The 18,883-nt window shown below is 40.6% G+C and overlaps 1 protein-coding gene across 1 annotated transcript in view; it reads left to right on the forward strand.

Annotated features, from left to right (window-relative positions):
• Positions 1 to 309: 309 nt before the first annotated feature.
• The window catches only part of TRPM6 (transient receptor potential cation channel subfamily M member 6), a 119,789-nt gene continuing 101,215 nt past the window's right edge, over positions 310 to 18,883 (forward strand). The window contains exons 1-2 of the mRNA XM_084829662.1: positions 310 to 378; positions 17,443 to 17,522. Of these exons, the coding sequence (XP_084685788.1) occupies positions 310 to 378; positions 17,443 to 17,522 (149 nt within the window). The remainder of the gene's footprint in view (positions 379 to 17,442; positions 17,523 to 18,883) is intronic.

Consider the following 18,883-nt stretch of genomic DNA (forward strand, 5'->3'; position numbering starts at 1 on the left):
TTCTTTGGTAAAATTTTATTTTGAACCAAGTTTCTGTTCAAACTTCAAACACGTGACAATGTTAACCATTTCCCTAATGTGGCATATAAACTTGAAACCACACAAAGTCACATGTTCTTGATTATAAAGTGATAGTCTCTTCAGTTTAATTGCAGTACAAATATTTCACTAGAGTTTTCGGAGTCCATCTCTTTCCCTCTCCCATTAAAGCTTTTCAGTGTAAGCACATGGAAATTTGTAATCATTGCTTTTCAGCAGTGTTTCCATTAGTTGCTAGTGCTAAGCAAGCTTTATCTGATTGTGAGGTAGATGGAAACTTCGGTCTTAAATCCAGTGGCTGAAGGCTACAAAAATGTTTTAGTGTTGAGGATGAAGAAGGTAAGTAAGTGGACTTTTCTAGTGCAATGTTTCCAGTTTTGATATGGGTAATACTTACATTTGGAATACGAATGTATAAAATGTTTTTACTGTTGGAATGTGGGCTCTCTCTCTTTTTTTAGAAGACATGCATTTCTGACAAACATTTGCTAATATGATCTTTATGGAAAGTTAAGGACCGGAGAAGGAAAAGTTGAAATGAAAACATGCTTGCGCTGGCAGCCCTTGTTCAAGGTTCAGTTCAGCTTGGCTAGTCACCCTCTCTCCATCAGACTATGGAAATAGTTTAGGGCAAAAGAGCAGTATTGTGACCAATGTAAGGAAATGTTGGCTTTGGTCCTCACAATAAATCACTAAGAATGAGACTTTAACATGCTTATGGATCTGTAATTGAGCACAAGGACCCATGAAGCAGGATGAAGAATTGGAATTATACACTTAAATTATAGATGTATAATTTAGACTATAAATTGTACCAAATAAGGCTTCCATTCCATTCTTTTTTCTTTATTTTTTACTTTAGCCAAATCTAATTGTGAAAATTCTTGAACCCTCCAAATCTGGTTTGTTTGTTTGTTGCTTATCTAAGGCATGTTTACAGCCCATTAATTTTTTGATATAGCTATTCTAAGAGTGAAGCTAATCAGTGGGGTGATACCTTAACTACTGCTCATACTACTTTAAGAAAGAAGAATTACTGTTTGCTGTTCATTCTTGCAGATTATTTTAAATAAAAATATTAGAAACGAAGAAAAAACAGTATCCTTTAGGTATTTAACCAATAAATCTCAATATCAAAGGACTTTTTCCATAAATCGTGGAGAAATCCAAAAACATGTACATTCTTTGAAACTAGTAAGAGAAATTATGCCAAGAGATTATGCCTTAATAATATAGAGGATTGCTTTTAGGAATTTCCAACAGGCTGCACAAAGGAGTAAACCCTATTGAGCACCAATCATTTGGGACGCATGAGTAAACTTGCCAAGTATGGTTGCTCTTATAGCTAAGTTTGCCATGTGTAAATGTGACAACAAATTGACGAATGTGCATTTTTTAGAGGTTAGTACTCCTTTGTAAGTATGTGCAGGATTAACCTTGCATTTCAACAATAAACTTCTGCATTCTGTTTGTGATGTCTCATTTATACTTGATCTTGCACTTATCAGGTGATAATATGTGTGTATAACCCAGGTCAGTAGTTTGTATGTGGTCAGTTTTGGTTCTAGTCGACTGATCCAGTCAAGCAGGCCTGTGACTGGAAAAATTTCAGGTGATCAAATTGAAAGGTGGTTGAACTTGTATATTTCCATGTTGGCTGTTCCTAAAAGATAAGGTAGATCTGTAATTAGGTGTTCTGTTGAACTGTATCTTGATGGTGAAATTAGATCTGCAGTGACACACATCTTACATTCAACAATATATATATTTAAAACATATAGACAGACAGACCATTTAAAACCAAAGTATATTTTTTTTAAATCAGGAGGCTGTGAGTTCATAAGAAGCTGCCTTATACCAGATTAGACTATTTGTCTATCTAGTCCAGGATTATCTACCCTGACTGGCAGTATCTCTTCAGGGTCTTAGGCAGAGGCTTTTTGTATCACCAGCATCCTGAGCCTTGCTTGAACCTGGGACTTTCTGCATGCAAAGCTGAGCTGTGATCCTGAGTTATAAGCAGAAGAATGTTCTGGGAATGCTTGCTCCTTTGGTCATTTCCCCATAAAAATCCCCATTAAAGCTGCTTCTCCTGACCCCCCAGTGGGATGAGATATGGAAACCAAAATCTTATCCCCTGCAGGGAAAAAATATCAGTGGGATGGCCGGGGGGGGGGGGGGGGGGGGATTTTGAACAAAAAAACTTCGTACAGGCTTTGAATGCAGCCTTCTCCGTAGTGGCCTCCCATCTGTGGAATATCCTTCTCAGTGAGATCTGCTTGGAGTCTATACATTTAGACACAAGGCTGAGACCTTACTCTTCTGGCAGGCATTTAGTCTTTGCTGTATTTAATATCAGTTTTACTGCTGGCTCTTTAATATTTTAATGTTGTTTTTCAATATTTACATTGGCTGTATTATGTTGGTGGTTGTACTGTTTCAGGTTTTTATGACTGTAATCCACTCAGAGGGCAGCTTTCAGTTGGGTGGTATATAAATCAAATAAATAAATACTGGAGGGAAAAGGATTAAAGAGCCCTTTTTTCTTCCAGTATGCCTCGACTTCTATGGCCTTCTGGGTTTTGTTTGGGTTTTTGTTTGTTTAAGGAGTTGAGAAGGTACCATTGAGTTCATACCCAAGAAATCATCATTTAATTTGTATGCCACTTTCCTATAAAATGTGCCCCAAATGGCTTATACACAACAGCAATATAAAAGCAAGAATACATACCAATGCATCAATTGCAGTAGTACATCATTACAATAATAAACAACCCAAACAGATCATTTCACTAATACTAACATTATAACATTTCAAATTAATTACAAAATAGGCAATATCAACCACTGCAACACAATATAAATTATCGGATGTGAGTTGATCTCTAGAGAAGGATATGCTTCTATTTTTCTATGTATGTGCAAATACTTATGGCTGAAACATCAAGTATTAGCTGCTTATTTCTGGAGACTCCAATGAATCCTTATATAAATGATGCCCCAGCAGATATGAAATAACAGCAATGCCAAAGTGACTTATCTATTTCAGACAGCTTTTCCTCTTCCTTTTTTTTTGCCTTGAAAAATCTCTACTTTTTGGAAAGCACAAGGCAAGCCAGTTTTGTGTCACAGTTCATGACCTTAAAGTAAAATATTTTTGCCTACTTGGCTTTTAAATGTGTTGCAGAGAATCCCAAAACTATGACAGCAGCTATACCATCACACACGAGCCCCCATTCGAACTGAAAGCTGAGATTGGCTGGCCGGCTGGCCCAGCCCAACCCTGCTTGACAAGTTCCCAGTAAAGGCTCCAAAAGGTTTGAAACGTTACTCCCTCCCATTTATTATTTTAACCCAAGAGTTGTGGGTTAATCTGGGGTGGAGAGACACCAGCTGGGTGTTTATAACAGAACAAACTGCATAAAGCAGAGCTATCACAAATGGATGACGCACCTTAGCCTAAATGCTTAAGTGTTGTGCAAGACAGAGCCTTGGTATGTAACCTACAGAGTCCTCGGAAGAACCCACATCATAAAGACAGTTGCCAATCACCGATAGGGGAAAGTGGAACATTAACCATCCTCTAGTGTGGTCCAAGGATCAAGCAAAGTATTTCTTGAGATTTGAATGGACTTTCTTTCCTCCTGCGTACACTGGTGTTCCTGCAGGAGCTTCAGGGACTGGAAAACAGAATGTAAAACTTTGCTTTATGAGCACAGCCCAGACCTGCAGAGTCCCAGACCAAGAAGCAAGAGAGCAACGGCTGGACAAGATGAAAGTTCAAGTGAAGGTAAAAAGTTGTGCAATTAGAGCTGTGCAATTAGGTGAATTTGGAGCTGCTAACTAGTCCCTTTAGTGTATTCTTCTTGTTGTTCAGTCATTAAGTCGTGTCCGACTCTTCGTGACCTCATGGACCATAGCACGCCAGGCCTTCCTATCCTCCGCTCTCTCCCGGAGTGTGCTCAAGTTCATATTCATTGCATCGGTGATGCTATCTAGCCATCTCATCCTCTGCTGTCCCCTTCTTCTTTTGCCTTCAATCTTTCCCAGCATCAGGGTCTTTTCCAGGGAGTTTTCTCTTCGCATTAGGTGGCCAAAATATTTGAGCTTCAGTATCTGTCCTTCCAGTGAGCAGCCCAGGTTGAAATTAGAGCATCTTAAAATTGCTGGTCTAATTTCTTCCCGTCTGCAGTTGACTTTCCATCTGTTTTCACATTGGCCTAGCCATCCTGCTAACCTTGTTGCCATAATGATATGCTGAAGCAGGAAGGAAATGTAGAAGCAATGTAGCATATGCTGTGAGTGTAGTCGTATTTGGGGGAGCTAAATGGCTTTTTGTTGTTGTTGGTTCTGTGGCTTCAGTAGTTCAAGAGGTGATTGTGTATTTTGAATCTTTTGCCTTTGTGACTGTGAATGAAGAAGAGAGACCTATAACAGCATTCATGGCTTGGCAGTATATTCAAGAGAATAGACTGTGTTGTTCTAGGTTGCAAAACAAGTTAAGATGTTTGTTCTGTGCTGACGGAGGAAGGAACAATCCTTTAAAACAAGCCACCTGGCATCACTAGTTTCAGCAGTGATGATTTCAACAGAATTGCCAAATATGTGTTTGTTCTTCTTTCTGGCAGGGTTCCTCTTTGGAGACCTGGTATCCCCTATAGAGCTAATTGAACCTGCCAAACTTCAGGAAGTTAGGTGCAGTGGTTTTTGTGCTAGTAACAGGTAAAATTTGCTATTTTCAAGAAAAACTGTCAAAGCAAAGAGCTAAAATGGGGGGGGGGGTTTCCACATATGTACATGGACTTTGTGGACCTGGCTACCCCTATAGAGCTGAATGAAACTGCCACATTTCAGACAGTTAGGTCCAGTGGCTTTTGTGCTAGCCACAGGTAAAATTTGCTTTTTTCAAGAAAATCTCTCAAAGTAAAGAGCTATACTTTTTTTGTGCATAAGTGCATGGAATTCGGGGAACTGGCAGCCTCTTTGAAGCTGCCTGAGCCTGCCAAACTTCTGGAAGTTAGGTGCAGTGGTTTTTGTGCTAGTAACAGGTAAAATTTGCTATTTTCAAGAAAAACTGTCAAAGCAAAGAGCTAAAGTGGGGGGGGGGGGTTCCCACATATGTACATGGACTTTGTGGACCTGGCTGCCCCTATAGAGCTGAATGAAACTGCCACATTTCAGACAGTTAGGTCCAGTGGTTTTTGTGCTAGCCACAGGTAAAATTTGCTTTTTTCAAGAAAATCTCTCAAAGCAAAGAGCTATAATTTTTTTGTGCTTCCACATAAATGCATGGAACTTGGGGAACGGGCAGCCTCTTTGGAGCTGCCTGAGCCTGCCAAATTTCAGACAGTTAGGTCCAGTGGCTTTTGTGCTAGCCACAGGTAAAATTTGCTTTTTTCAAGAAAATCTCTCAAAGTAAAGAGCTATACTTTTTTTGTGCATAAGTGCATGGAATTTGGGGAACTGGCAGCCTCTCTGGAGTTGACTGAACTTGCCAAATTTCAGACAGGTCCAGTGGCTTTTGTGCATAAAATTTCCTTTTCTCAAAGACTAAAATAAAAAGTAAAAACTGTCAAGCCACACAGGGGATTAGAGATCTTAATCAGAAGGTGTTTAAGGTGACCATTAGGAGGTCACTATCTCTAATCTCTGGTGTAGGTTTTTTTTCAGGTGCAAAAAACCTCTGTCCCTCTACTTTTCTGCTCTTACATGCCCACTGTTGTGAGCTTGCTTGCAATTAAATTTTGAAGAGGGAAAAGGAATGGAAGAAAGAGCTCCATGTGAAATACTGGTATTTCACATAGCATCTGATTTCACTGCCCCAAACTAGAACCTTTGCCTTTTGCAGAAGTTTAGTAGCTTCAGTACAGCAAAGGATCCAATCAGCCCCCACAAACGTCTTTCTCCCCCTCTACTTTATTTTCTCCTAAATAGCTGTAGGACTCAAATTATTCCAAAAGGAGGGTTAGGACTATGTGGCGTCATGATGGAGGAACTGCTGAGGCTTTTAAATAGGTTCTAGAATTTTTAAAAAAGCTAGAAAAAACCCTCAGCCACCTCACCTCATAAAGTTAATGTAAGTACATGCAATCCTTACAAACCCTCCACAGCCTCCTAAATTCCTCTGAAGTACTACCTCTCTGAAAGGAGCCACTTGGCTTAGGGAATTCTCTCTACCCCCCCCCCCCATTTCCAATCACTAGTCTTCTTTTCTCCTTCCCTCCCCTATCCTTTCTTTCTCTTCTTTATTCCATCCAGGGTGTATCTTGGGGAATTCCTAAAGAGAATTCTCTTCGGTGGGCAAGAGAAGTTCTGAACTGTATTTGACTTTATACAAAAAGACAGGAGGGTTAGTTTTTCTCCTTCTCCTCACTCAAGTCTTTGAGAAGAGTGGGTTCATATGGTTGCAGACAAACAAAGTTAGGGCTGTTTTGTTTGGCAGTTGCCATTATCCAGCAGTAGGAAGGGCTGTAGCTCAGTGGCAGAGCACATGCTTGGCATTCAGAAGGTCCCGGGTTCAACCCCCAGCATCTCCAGGTATGCCTAGGAAAGAATCCTGCCTGAAACTCTGGAGAGCTGCTGCTGCCAGTCAGTGTCAATAATACTGGGCTAGATGGACCCAGGGTCTGACTCAGTATAAGGCAGCTTCCTATGTTTCTATGAACAGAAAGCTTTAATAAAAATAGGAGTTTTTGGTTTTTTTTTTAAGTGGAGGGGAGATAAATACTGCTCATATATGCAATCCTATGCCTACTCAGAAGCCCCATTATGTTTAATGAGGCTTACCCTCAGGAAAGTGTGCATAGGATTCCAGCACAAGTTGCTTTTGCAGGGAGGTTTGCACCTTGATGTTCTGAATGTTTACTCAAAAATAAGTCTTGAGTTGTGAGTATGGTACTGCAGGCTTAATACAATGCCTACCCGATTCCAGCTAATGAACTGACTACCCTTTCAGCTCAGTCCTATGCATGTGTTGTCATTTGTGGGTGGGGTGGGGTGGGTGGGTGGTTTTGCATGAACTCTAGCTTCAGTGGTGAGGGAAAGGCACTTAGTACATGCTCAGAGTTTCTCCATAACTTAGCCTTAGTTTTGAAAACAGACTCATTGGCTGAATTCTGGTGAAGTCTTGGCACAAATGAAGTAATGGGGAGGAAGATACAATGAGAGTTTGTGCGTAACAGAGAGGAGGTAGAGGAGATTTGCACAAAACAAGACATCTGTTTTGATGAAGAGTTGCTGGAGGATGGTAGGATGAGGAGAGATGGTTGCATGGAGAGGAATAGAATTGGTAGGGGGAGAATGTAAGTGCTCAGTGGTGAAAGATAAGCATTCTGCATATGCTCAGAGGCACTCTCTATTTAAGAACATAAGAGCCATGCTGCATCAGACCAAGGTCCATCCAGTCCAACATTCTGTTCACACAGTGGCCAACCAGATGCCACGGGAAACCCACAAATAGGACATGAGTGCAATAGCACCTTCCCACCCATGTTCCCCTGCTGCTGACATTGGTGAAATGTAAATGTTGAAATGTTACATTGGTGAAATGTAAATGACATTGGTGAAATGTAAATAAATTCTAGTAATTCCAAATGTGCAGGCATGTATATCCTTCAGAAACCAATCTACCCCAAAACTATTTGGGAGGGGCTGAAGGGAAGGGAGAGCAAATCACCCCCTCCTCCAAATTGGAGAACTCCCCTTCCACATGAACTGCTGTACCTATCCTTCTGAAACTTTGCTGGTTTCTTACCTAGGGACAACTCTAGACTGTCTATAATTTTCAGAACAATGATCCACAACATAGAGAGAAAAATATGTCCTCTTTTGGAGACCTCAAAATATCAAGGCCACCCTTGCACAAAACCCCTTGTGGCTATCATTCTGAAATTTGTCAGGTATCATCTCCTCTGATGGGGCAATGAATCCTGAAATTTTTTATCCAATTCTTCCAAGGAAGAACAATGTTATTGGCAGTTCCCTTTAAAAGAAAATCAAAATACAAACCCTGCACCTATTTTTTCTGACATTGGGCAGGTGTAATCCCCTTCTAGGGGGCTACTATGCCTGAAATTACCATCCAGTTCTCACCAAGAGAAAAAAGTTACAGGTTTGTTTTTTTTTCTAATTTCCCATGGTAGTCAACAGGAAGAATAAAGACTCATTTTTCCAAACCTTGACTCAGGTCTGGTCTGAGCTGAAGTGGACTGACTACAAACTGGCCCGAGCAGTAGGGATGGGCAGATTCCCTACCTGTCATTCTGGGGGGGAATCTGTCTGCAGGGGAGGCGATACCTCCCTCCCCCCGGAATCCATCCAAGCCAGCTCCGCTCCATGTCAGTTCTGCAGTGCCAGCTGCCAGCTCCGCTTCACTGGAGAATTTCGTTGATATGGGCAGCCAGCAGCCATTGCCGTGCCGTACCACTGTATAAGTAAGTCTGCAGGTGCAAATGGCGTAGTGGGCGCCATTTGCAGCTGTAAAGCTGGTAGATTAGCCTAAATGCAGCCATTTACAGCTGCATTTAGGTTAATCTACCAGCTTTACGGCCACAAACGGCGTCCAGTACGCCATTTGCATCCCTGTTTTTTGATGTGATAGGCTACGCAAATATTTGCGTAGCCTATCACGTGAACGGGATGTTTTCCAAAATGCTGAATCGGGGTCTGAGTTGAAGTGGGCCAGTGGGTCAGTGCACACTTTTTATGTATGTATGTAATCTATGCACACATGTAAGCACACCACATGCACACCACACACACACACACATATTAGAGGTCCACTTAGACTTGGAATTATATAAATATATATACGTGCAAATTTGTGTTATGGGCCTGTGCCCGGGATCTTTTAAGAACCTAGCAACACCCATGCTCTACAGCCTAAAACCCCGCATTTAAAAGGGGGCTTTCTGCTTCTGTTTTAAATGCAGGATCACAATGGACTCCCTTTACACATGCTTTGTTTCCCCCCTCATCGGAGTCTTCCATATGTTTCATTGATCTAGCTCCTCTTTTTGCACCCTGAAGGTTAATGGCATCATATAAAGGGCCCACACACAAACTTCTGTGAGTGAGCAATCTCAATAGGAGGATAAAAGCTCCGTGTGAAGAAGCCCTGTCTCAGTGCTTGAAAAAACGTCACCAGCTAACTTCTTGTGAATCAGCTGTTAAACACAAGAGGCCTGCCAGGAAAACAGTTGGCAACCCCAGTTACAAGTAACATTCCCATCTTCCATGTCAAAGGTCCTGCTTATCCCTCAAACTCTTGAGGCAACAAGAGAGGAAAAAGCCCCTAGTACCTCTTGCCCAGTTTCTCCTGCTGTGGCAAGCAGGCCTCTAGGTTTGTCTCCACAGCAGGTAGAGGAGGAGAGTGACCAAGGGAAACAAGAGAAGGAATGGGGCAGGGCAGGGGAGAGTATAAGGGTTCATCCTTTCCCATACCCTGGAACATTTAAAGGTAGGATGAACAGGATCACTTGCAATTCTACTTGCTAACACACCTTCGTTTGAGATAGAAAATAATGGCCCAATCTTGTAACTCCAATCCTAAAAGCTCCTAGAAAGTAAGGCTACATTTATTCAGTGGAACTTATCCTCCAGATCAAGAATGTTTAGGAGTTGCTGAGCCAGCAGGTAATTGGAGTTTACGTGTGCATATTAGCTGTTATGACAACAGAGTCACCAGCATTAGCATGATGCTAATGCTGGCAATGCGCCAATGTTAAATTAGTGCTGAGGGTGCAGTTATTTGTCCTGAGTTTCTCCCTGCAAACACGATGTCCCTCTGTCTTTTTAATCTGTTTAAAACTCATATTTACTCCCTGAAATAATGTTCCCTTTTGGGTATGCATTGTCAATTTATATAGGTCATGATAATGTTGTACACTGCCTGTAAATAATGTATGAAGTACACTTTCACTAGGAGCTAATACACTTAGCTTCAATGTGCAATTTAGATTGAAGAAAAGAGTGAGGGCTTTTCATTCCAGAAGGATATATTGTGATCAATTGGTCATCAGTTTACTGTATAGCCAATATGGCCATTGCACTTAATTTTTCCCTGTTTTATGTACCCCCTGTTCATTTATTTATTAACAAAACAGATAACACAGAAGTATAATACAATGAACACATCTTTTTACAAAAATAGCAGAAATGATAATAAGAATAATTATAATAAAATAACACATTACATTATATCCAGGTAATTGTAAGATTATCCCAAAACAGAGTAAGGTTGAACTGCACTTTGAACTCTTTCATTACAATACAAAATGAAGAGGCTCCATTTTTCTATATACCATCATCCATTAATTTTCCTTCTCTAACTCTTTATTATGTTAGTCTATTTGGTCATAAAGGTCATGTCCAAAATCCTTACACACCACTCATCAATTGTAGGTGGATTAACTTCTATCTGTAACTGATTGCCATGCATACTATCACTATTTCAGTATCCTGTGTAAACTGAACCCCAATGAATAATAGGTGCTGTCCCTGTAACAATGTTGTGGTGTAGTACATCTTGCATGTTCTATTCCATTGTAGCTATTATCAAGAGGCCAGAAAAGACCTAATGTCTTTTCTGCATCATGCAGTTCTTCCCTGGCCGGACTTATGGTTATTTTACTCCAGGTCATCAATAAGCCAATCACAGAGCAAGTGCCTGAATTTTTGAATCTGGTTATTTGTACTAGACCACTTCTGATTGTCTGATCATATTCCTTGAGGAGACAAATTTACTGTTTAGTTTTTCACAGATTTTGTATTTTATTAAGTATTAATAGGTATTTTTATTTCATTTATTATATAAATATGTATCGATATTTTTATTGATATGTATACATTTAATATGATGTATTAATGATCTGTTGACTGTAATAAAGATTGACAGTATCCTGTGGTGCAGCTATACCTTAAGATAACCCCCACCCCCAAATCACCGATGGATCTAAAGAACACTCATAAACAAACATATTTTTAATCTCATTACCCAATCAATAAATCTGTAATCTTGGGTTACATCCAAAAACTGTGAGATATATTTGCTCTTATTTGTAAATAGTTTTTTTAATTTATTTATTTATATGAAATTACACCGATAAAGTGTTGTCTGAGGTTCCTCTGTTTCATGATAAGAATTATCCAACCTTATTATGAAAATATAATTTCTTATTGGGCAGCATTTAAACTTTTTTTTTTTTTAACTTGTCATCTGGGCCTCATCTGGGTTTTTACTCCAGGGCGGTGCGAGTCAAGGTCCATTGTGATAGATGACGCAGTTGTGCCTTTGCAGCCATCCGTGGTTTTTGCCCGGAAAAAACGGAATTCCAAGGAGTCGTTTTACTGCAATTTTTGGGGTTTGCTGCGGGTTCCCCTGCAGTTGCGGGCCGTCTGTTCCTTCCCCAAACTGACTTTGCATCTTACAGTGGGTGTGTTGTAGGCGTGCGTAGTGCCTGCATCACTCTGTGATGCCCCTTTACTCCCCCATCCCTTCGCAGCTGCGCAGTTAGAGGCACAGTTAGAGGCACAGTTTTCATTTATTTAATCACACTTTCACACAGTTTTGCAGCTTCGTATCTTCGCAACAGTTGTGGACTCAGTACCCAAGGGCCAGGGCAGGGTGTCTTTGGGAAGGGCCAACATCACTCTGGCCACCATTTCGGAGTGATGGCTAGGCACATAGCGCTCACGCTTGTGAGTGCAAACCATCACGAGAGTCTCAGGCTGGGGAACTGACAAACTGATGGTGTTGAAATGAAGGAGCACAAAGCACCCACTTTTTACCTAAAACAGGGCCAGAAAGACACAGCAGAGCTCCTGAAATATCAAACAGCCGCTGAAGTGTTGCACTCATGGGACTGCACAGTTGCACATTTCAGTATAATGGCAAAAAATGGGCACAGCGAGTCTCTTAGGGAAGCACACAGTACGTCGCGAGTGTATTGCAGGGCATGGTGATTCGAAGCTGCGTTGCTGCACAGTTGTGATAGGGGGGAGGTCAAAGCGGTGCCATATAGATGGGGCCCTGGAATAAAAAAAACTGGGTCTGACTGACATGAAAGCCATCTAGTTGGCAACTCTATCTTCACCCCAGGATAAGCTTGTGGTATAACAGTTCTGGAATACTAATGGTTGTATTTATGCTGTAACTTAGTTTTTTCCAGTTTGCCAGTCAATTTCTGAACAATGCTTGTTTATGTCCATACTCGTGGAGACTTGAATTTAGTGAAATTATGGCTAGAGCTGCCTAAATATATGTTATCCCTTGCTCATCAGTGTTTAATTAGTGTACTGCATTAAAAAGTTTTGACTTCTAGTCTAGGATCAGCTTTGTGACAATTGCTAAAGCAAGTATGGTTTAAGGTGGAAAGCCCAAACAATGAAATCAAGCTAGGGCATAACAAACAGCATATCAAGTTCTGGTGCACATGACCTACCTGCTTGTAGCAGCTATTTTTTTTTTTTCTTCTTCTGCCCTGGTGGTTGGCTCCTGAGGGCTAAAGTGTAGTTCTTTTAAACAGCAGATGAGATGGCAAAATGGACTTCAGAGTAGGTGGTGTCTTGCATGGGTTAATATTTCTCCATACAAAAGTATCTCGACATACATGTAGAAATCCCCCATGTGACTCAGTCCCAACCATTCTTGAGGAAGTACCTCAAGACTTATGTCTTTCCAGGCCTTCTCTAATTCACTGAGATCATTAAAAAGTGTAGCCATTGTCTTTCCTTACCCAGTTTTTCCTTTTTTTCTCTCATGTGTCTGATTGTTTAGATTTGGGGTTAGCAACTGGTGGTCATCCAGATATTTTAGCCTACAACCCGCTCAGCCCTAGCTGGCATAGCCAATGGTGAAGAATCATGTGAGTTGTGGGCTAAAACATCTCCCTCCCCTGATAAACTGTAAAACTGCTGGCAGGGTTTTGTCATTGAGGGTGCAATCCTGTGCATGTTCAGACAGAAAAAAAGACCTACAACTCCCAGAATGCTGGCTGGGGAATGCTGGGAATTGTAAGACTTTTTTCTGTCTTAAACATGCATAGGACTGCATGTTTGGAAACATGCGAAACATTAGAATGTTGGAAACATCGAAAACATACATAGGATTGCTCTCTAATTCTATGATTTTAAGGTACTTACATAGCCTTCTCACCAGCCATCTCATTTTAATAATAAGTTAAAACATAATGTCAGGAGAAGGATTCTAGCCTAATTTGTTGTTAATTAAAGGGTAAATTCAGGAATGCTGCAGCTGCCAGTGTTAGAGCAACTAGCTGAGAAGTCACTTCAACAAAAAGGAGTGCAGAGGAAATGATTAAAAGGCCAGTAATTGCAAGAAGCCTCAATCCACATTAAAAATGATGAAGAAAACATGACAGCGCTGTCAATGGTTTCCACAATGCTGGGATTTTCGGTAGATCAGCATGCACACAGTAGATCAGCATATATTTCAGTAGATATACTGAGATTTCAGTAGACCTAACAACATGGCACTGGGCAGGGGCGGGGTGTGCGAGGGTGCATGTGTGTGTGTGTGTGTGTATGCATGGCCTGGGAACGGCACTGGGGGTGGGAAGGGGAGGTGTTCCCTTGTCCATGGGACAAGCAGCCATTCACTGAGTATATGAGGGGTTTTGTTTGGAAGCCCCTATGACTTCTTGCTACCTGGCTTTAAAATTTGTTTCCATTTTAATAGTAGGCAGAGGGTATTCAAACAAGATTCTAGACCAGAGCTTTCCAAACTTTTTGTGTTGGTGACACACTTTTTAGACATGCATCATTTCGTGACACGGTAACTCAGTTTTACTAGCAAACCGGAGGTTAAACTAACCCGTTATAAGAGATATGGACACATACATAAATTGTAATAACAAAATGTATGGGGATACAACATATCTCATGAAAACCTTTCATTTATATTTTTAAAAATATATGATTTGTAAGATAATAACATACATTGTTGTCATTTATGAGTAACAGTATGTAAATATGTGCAAGAATTTAAAAAAGTTGAATAACACCAATAACTACTTACCATTTTAATGGGATGTATAAGGTTGATGGGATGAACACAGCTTTTCAATATTTGGTGGAATATTAGATAAAGACACTCGCATTTCGTCATCAAGCATTTTTAAGCTTCCACGTTTCAGTGTCTTTTGCCATCGTTGAAAAGGATACTTCACAAATGTATGTAGTACAAAACTGCAGAAGAATTTTTAATGCTTTTTTAGCTATGTTTGGATGCATTTTTTAAATGTGAATCCAAAAGCTGTCTAAGTCACCCTGTTCATGCATCATTAACAGATTTCGATCATTTTTTATGTCAGCTAATTCTTCTTCAATAAGTGAAAAATTCCTCATTGCAGTTGAAAGAAATGGATTTCTGATCCAATCATAGTCTTGGATTTCAACATTTGGGAAGTAATGATGAACTTTCTCTCCAAGCAATGTTAAATGGTCAACAATTAGCGAGCTGATATCACATTTTAGCTGGCACTCAGCAGTTTTGGAAAACATTTCAAAATTTCCTTCTTTCACTTTCCTTTTCCAAATTGCTATTTTGTCTCTCATAGCACAAATTTTATCTACCGCTGTTAAGATATTTTCTTCTTTTCCTTGCATACTGGTGTTTATTTTATTCAAATGTTCAAATATGTCAGCAAGATATGCCAATTTTGTGCACCAAAGTTTGCTTTGAATTAGATCGCAGAATTCATTCTGCTGATTTTCCTCAAAAAGTTTAAGCATCATTTCCCTCAATTCATATACACGACAAAGCACTTGACCTCTTGAGAGCCAACGAACTTCTGTGTGTAGTAGAAGCTTTTTAAACCTTGCCCCCATGTCTTCACAAATATGAGCAAATAATCTTGATTGAAGAGGTCTACTTTTAATGTAATTAACCATTTGAACCACTTTGTCCAAAACTTTTCTTAATTCATTTCCAATGGTTTGCGCGACTAGCACTTCGCGATGTAAAAAGCAATGAGTAATTATAAGATTTTCATTCTCTTTCTTTACTAAAGCTATAAAACCTTTTGTTGAACCAACCATTGAGGGTGCGCCATCTGTGCATATTCCTACACAATTTAACCATTGCAAATTATTTTCCTTCATGAAGCAATCAAAAGTTTTAAATATATCTTCACCTCTAGTTCTCATTGGAAGTTCTAGACAACACAAGAATTGCTCAATAATTCTGTCAGTATGAATGAAGCGTATAAAAACCAATAATTGTGCTAACCCACTGACATTTGTTGCTTCATCTAATTGCAATGTAAAGATCATATTATCGTCTTGAAAAATATCCTTCATTTGCTGCTTAATGTCATCAGACATGTCTTGAATACGTCTTCCGATTGTGTTATCTGCCAAAGGGATTTTATTAACTTCTATCTCAAATTCGGGCCCAAACATTGTTTGAACAATAGCACAGCAAGATTCCTTTATGGTGGTGTCGGCAATAGTGTGTGGGTCCTTGTTTCTGGCAATTATTTGAGCAACCAAGTAACTTGCCTTTTGAGCTTTCTCTGATGTCTTCATTCTCTTTGTGAATGATGCAGACTGCTTCTTTATAGATTCTGAAAGCTCAATAAAGTATCCTACTGGTTTTTCTGACAAATGACAGTGTTTTGAGGTAAAATGACACTTTAATTTATTTGGTACCATACTTTCATGTTTTTAGTGCTTATCTTTCTCTGTTTGTTCTTATGAAAATAACAGCACCTGCGCTCCACTCCCACAGCGATAAAGTGAGATAAAGATAGGAATCAGGACCAGGAGAAAATGTGAAAAATAAACAAAATTAACTAAAGTATTTACAATACATATTAGGACGCATAGGCCCAGGTAGGAGCTCAGCTGCAAAAACACATGAAGTAGAGAAGCAAACGTCCAACAAAAATGGTGTAAATATATATGTCTCACTACAAGGCTATACTGCTGTAAATATTTGCAATGCCTATGTCCAGAGTCCAGTTCCAGCACTCTCCGGTGGTACACTGCCAGTGGGTGGTTAATCCACAATTACAGCAGAATAAAAATAAAAATAAATGGCAGAAATCAACTGAGCTCCGTTCTGACTGGCCAAGATGGTGGACGGCCCACTCGGTGCAGTCCCAGGTGGTGTTTCCACCTGTGTGGTACTTTGGCCAGAAGTCCGCGAAGGGCACGCCCGAAACCACGCAGGGCTGGTAGCCGCTGCCAGTTCTCCGCGCCGGTGTCGGCCGAGCTCTGTTCCCAGGGCAGTGCCTCCCTTCCCCTCTCTTCACCCCGCACCTCTACCTTTCTGGGGAGCGCAGGCTCGAAGCTCCTCGCCTGCGCAGCGCAGCCCTCCCTGCTCTGGGGGCGTCCAGCGGGCCGTTGTTCTCCCCCGCTGCCCTGCAGCCACACCGAGGACGTGGGGAAGCCACTCACCCAAGCTGATTGCAAATTGCTCGACTAATTGCTCTGCTAACTTGGAATTCTCCACAGTCCTCGTGCAGCCAGCGTTTCCACACTCCTCATGCAGCCAGCGTTACCACACTCCTCACCGTACCACTCCAACACCGCCAATCACGTGCGTCCTGCATCAAGACGCCACATGATCCTAAAGCAGCGAATGTTAAAGCACCTAAGCCTTAGCAGCTAAGCTGCTTTAACATTAGCTGCTTTAGGAAGTTCTGGGGGAGGGACCAAGCGAAGCAAACGTGAGTAAGGGAACTCCGCGGTGCCCTTCCGCACAATTTTTGCACGACACATCTACACACTGCTGGTGGCGACACACTAATGTGTCGTGACACACAGTTTGGAAAGCTGTGTTCTAGACTGTTGCTAGGTTGGAATTTCTCCTATAAATCTTCCTCTGTGGCTGTCATTGCTAAAGGAATAGCAGGTGGTTAATCTTCCTAGGATTGTATATCCCTACTGGTAAGTGATAGCTGGTACTATCTCATTCTATTGGGAAGACTGTGAGCTTTTCTTCCTTTCTCTAAGTACAGGTTAGTGAAATGGAATTCTCAACTCTAAAAGTGACCTCTAGAGGTGAAATCAGCACAGACTAATCTACAGTGCTCTGACACAATGAAGGAAAGGATTGTGTAAACTAGACTTCCCCAGCCTGGTGCCCTTCAAATGTTTTGGACTATTGTTCCCAACATTCACGACCACTGGCCATGCTGCCTGGGGCTGATGGGATTCTTTGATGTCCAAAGCATCTGGAGGACACCAGGTTGGAGAAGCCTGGTACAAACTGATCTCAGGCACAATTTTAACAGTAACTTTGTTCAGTTATGCATCAGGATGAAAATATTACAAGATGCTTCATATGTGCAGAATTTACTGCAGCTATTATGGAACAGTTGCTTATTTTTGCCTACCAAAGTATAGGTAAATTCTTTGAGATGTATTATTTCTGTTTAGTCCCAGAAATCTTGGATTGAAGGCGTCTTCAGAAAAAGAGAGTGTGCAAAAATCATACCAAGTTCCAAAGATCCTCACAGGTACTTTGCTTCATTTTGTTTTGATTGAATTGTACAACATAGAAGATAGAACAAGAAGACAGAAGCTCTGTAAAAAACATGTAATTCCCACTTTAACAATGTCAACATTATATGAGTAAATATAGACATTTGCAGCTGCTGCAAACATAAATACAACTTTAGTTAACTAACTGTAGCCATATTTTAACTTGGTACTTCCTGCTCTTTTTCTATACTTCCTGCTCTTTCTCTTCATACCCTTAAATTAGCAGGCACACTTCTCAGACTACCAATTTATACAGGATACTGCAAGTGGTATATTACCAGCATGTAATCCATGAGTATTATATTTCCAAAACAGCCATTCCGCCCTAGAACAGCCTTCCTTAACCTGATGGCCTCCAGATGTTTTGGACAACAACTCCCAACCTCCATAACCATTGGCAGTGCTGGCCAGGCTGATGGGAGTTGAAGTCCAAAACATCTGAAGGGCACCAGGTTGGGATGGCTGTCCTACACTAATATTTGCTTAAATATTGAAGGAAGAAAAAAATACCTTCATCACAAGTGACTTGGGGGATTATGAAATGTCCAGTTCTTTTCATAGCACTTTAAAGCAGCATCCCCAAACATGGTGTCCTCCAGATGTTTTGAACTATGACCCCCAGCATTCCTGACCATTAGCCATTCTAGCTGGGGCTAATGGGAGTTGAAGTCCAAAGCAGCTGGATGGCACCAGGAGTGACAGCCACAAAGTTGAAAGGTTAACCTAGCAGAGCTGGAATAAATCCAAGGTGAAAATGATGATGAGTATAGAAACGGAAGATACTACATGCTATATATTAAAGTTGGTCCAACTATCTAGGGCAGCTATCTTAATTGCTCTGTTGTATGCATTAGCCAATATAGAACAGCCCAACTAAATTATGTCTGGTTTCATTGAAAAGTAATTTAAGTATAAGATTGCCATCTTCTTGTATGTAACTGATATTATGGGGATTTTATGGTATCTGATTTTTGGATTACTTTATAAGATACAATACAGGTGATCTGAGCTGGTATTGATGCGGTATCTGTTATTAATTGTTTAAATCAGTGTTGCGAGCACAATTAGGAAGTGGAAGCTAGAAACAGTGGCTTTTTTGTCTAAATGTGAAGCTGTTCTCTTGTACTATTGCATTTTCACATATGAAGCTTTCTGTACAGCCAAGTGATTATGTGAACCAGATTTCAAGTGAAAAGTGTGATTCTGTCTTGTGATACTCCTGCAGTGAAATACTCAAATGAATGACCTGCCTTTTCAAAGAATTTTAAACATTTTATTTTAAAATAGAATTGTGCAACATATTGTTTCCTGCCTTGGAGCCAGATGACTTAGACTA

Source organism: Heloderma suspectum, chromosome 2 (assembly GCF_057233095.1).
Source record: "Heloderma suspectum isolate Gila_16-S chromosome 2, 16-S_ref, whole genome shotgun sequence".
Lineage (NCBI taxonomy): Eukaryota > Metazoa > Chordata > Lepidosauria > Squamata > Helodermatidae > Heloderma > Heloderma suspectum.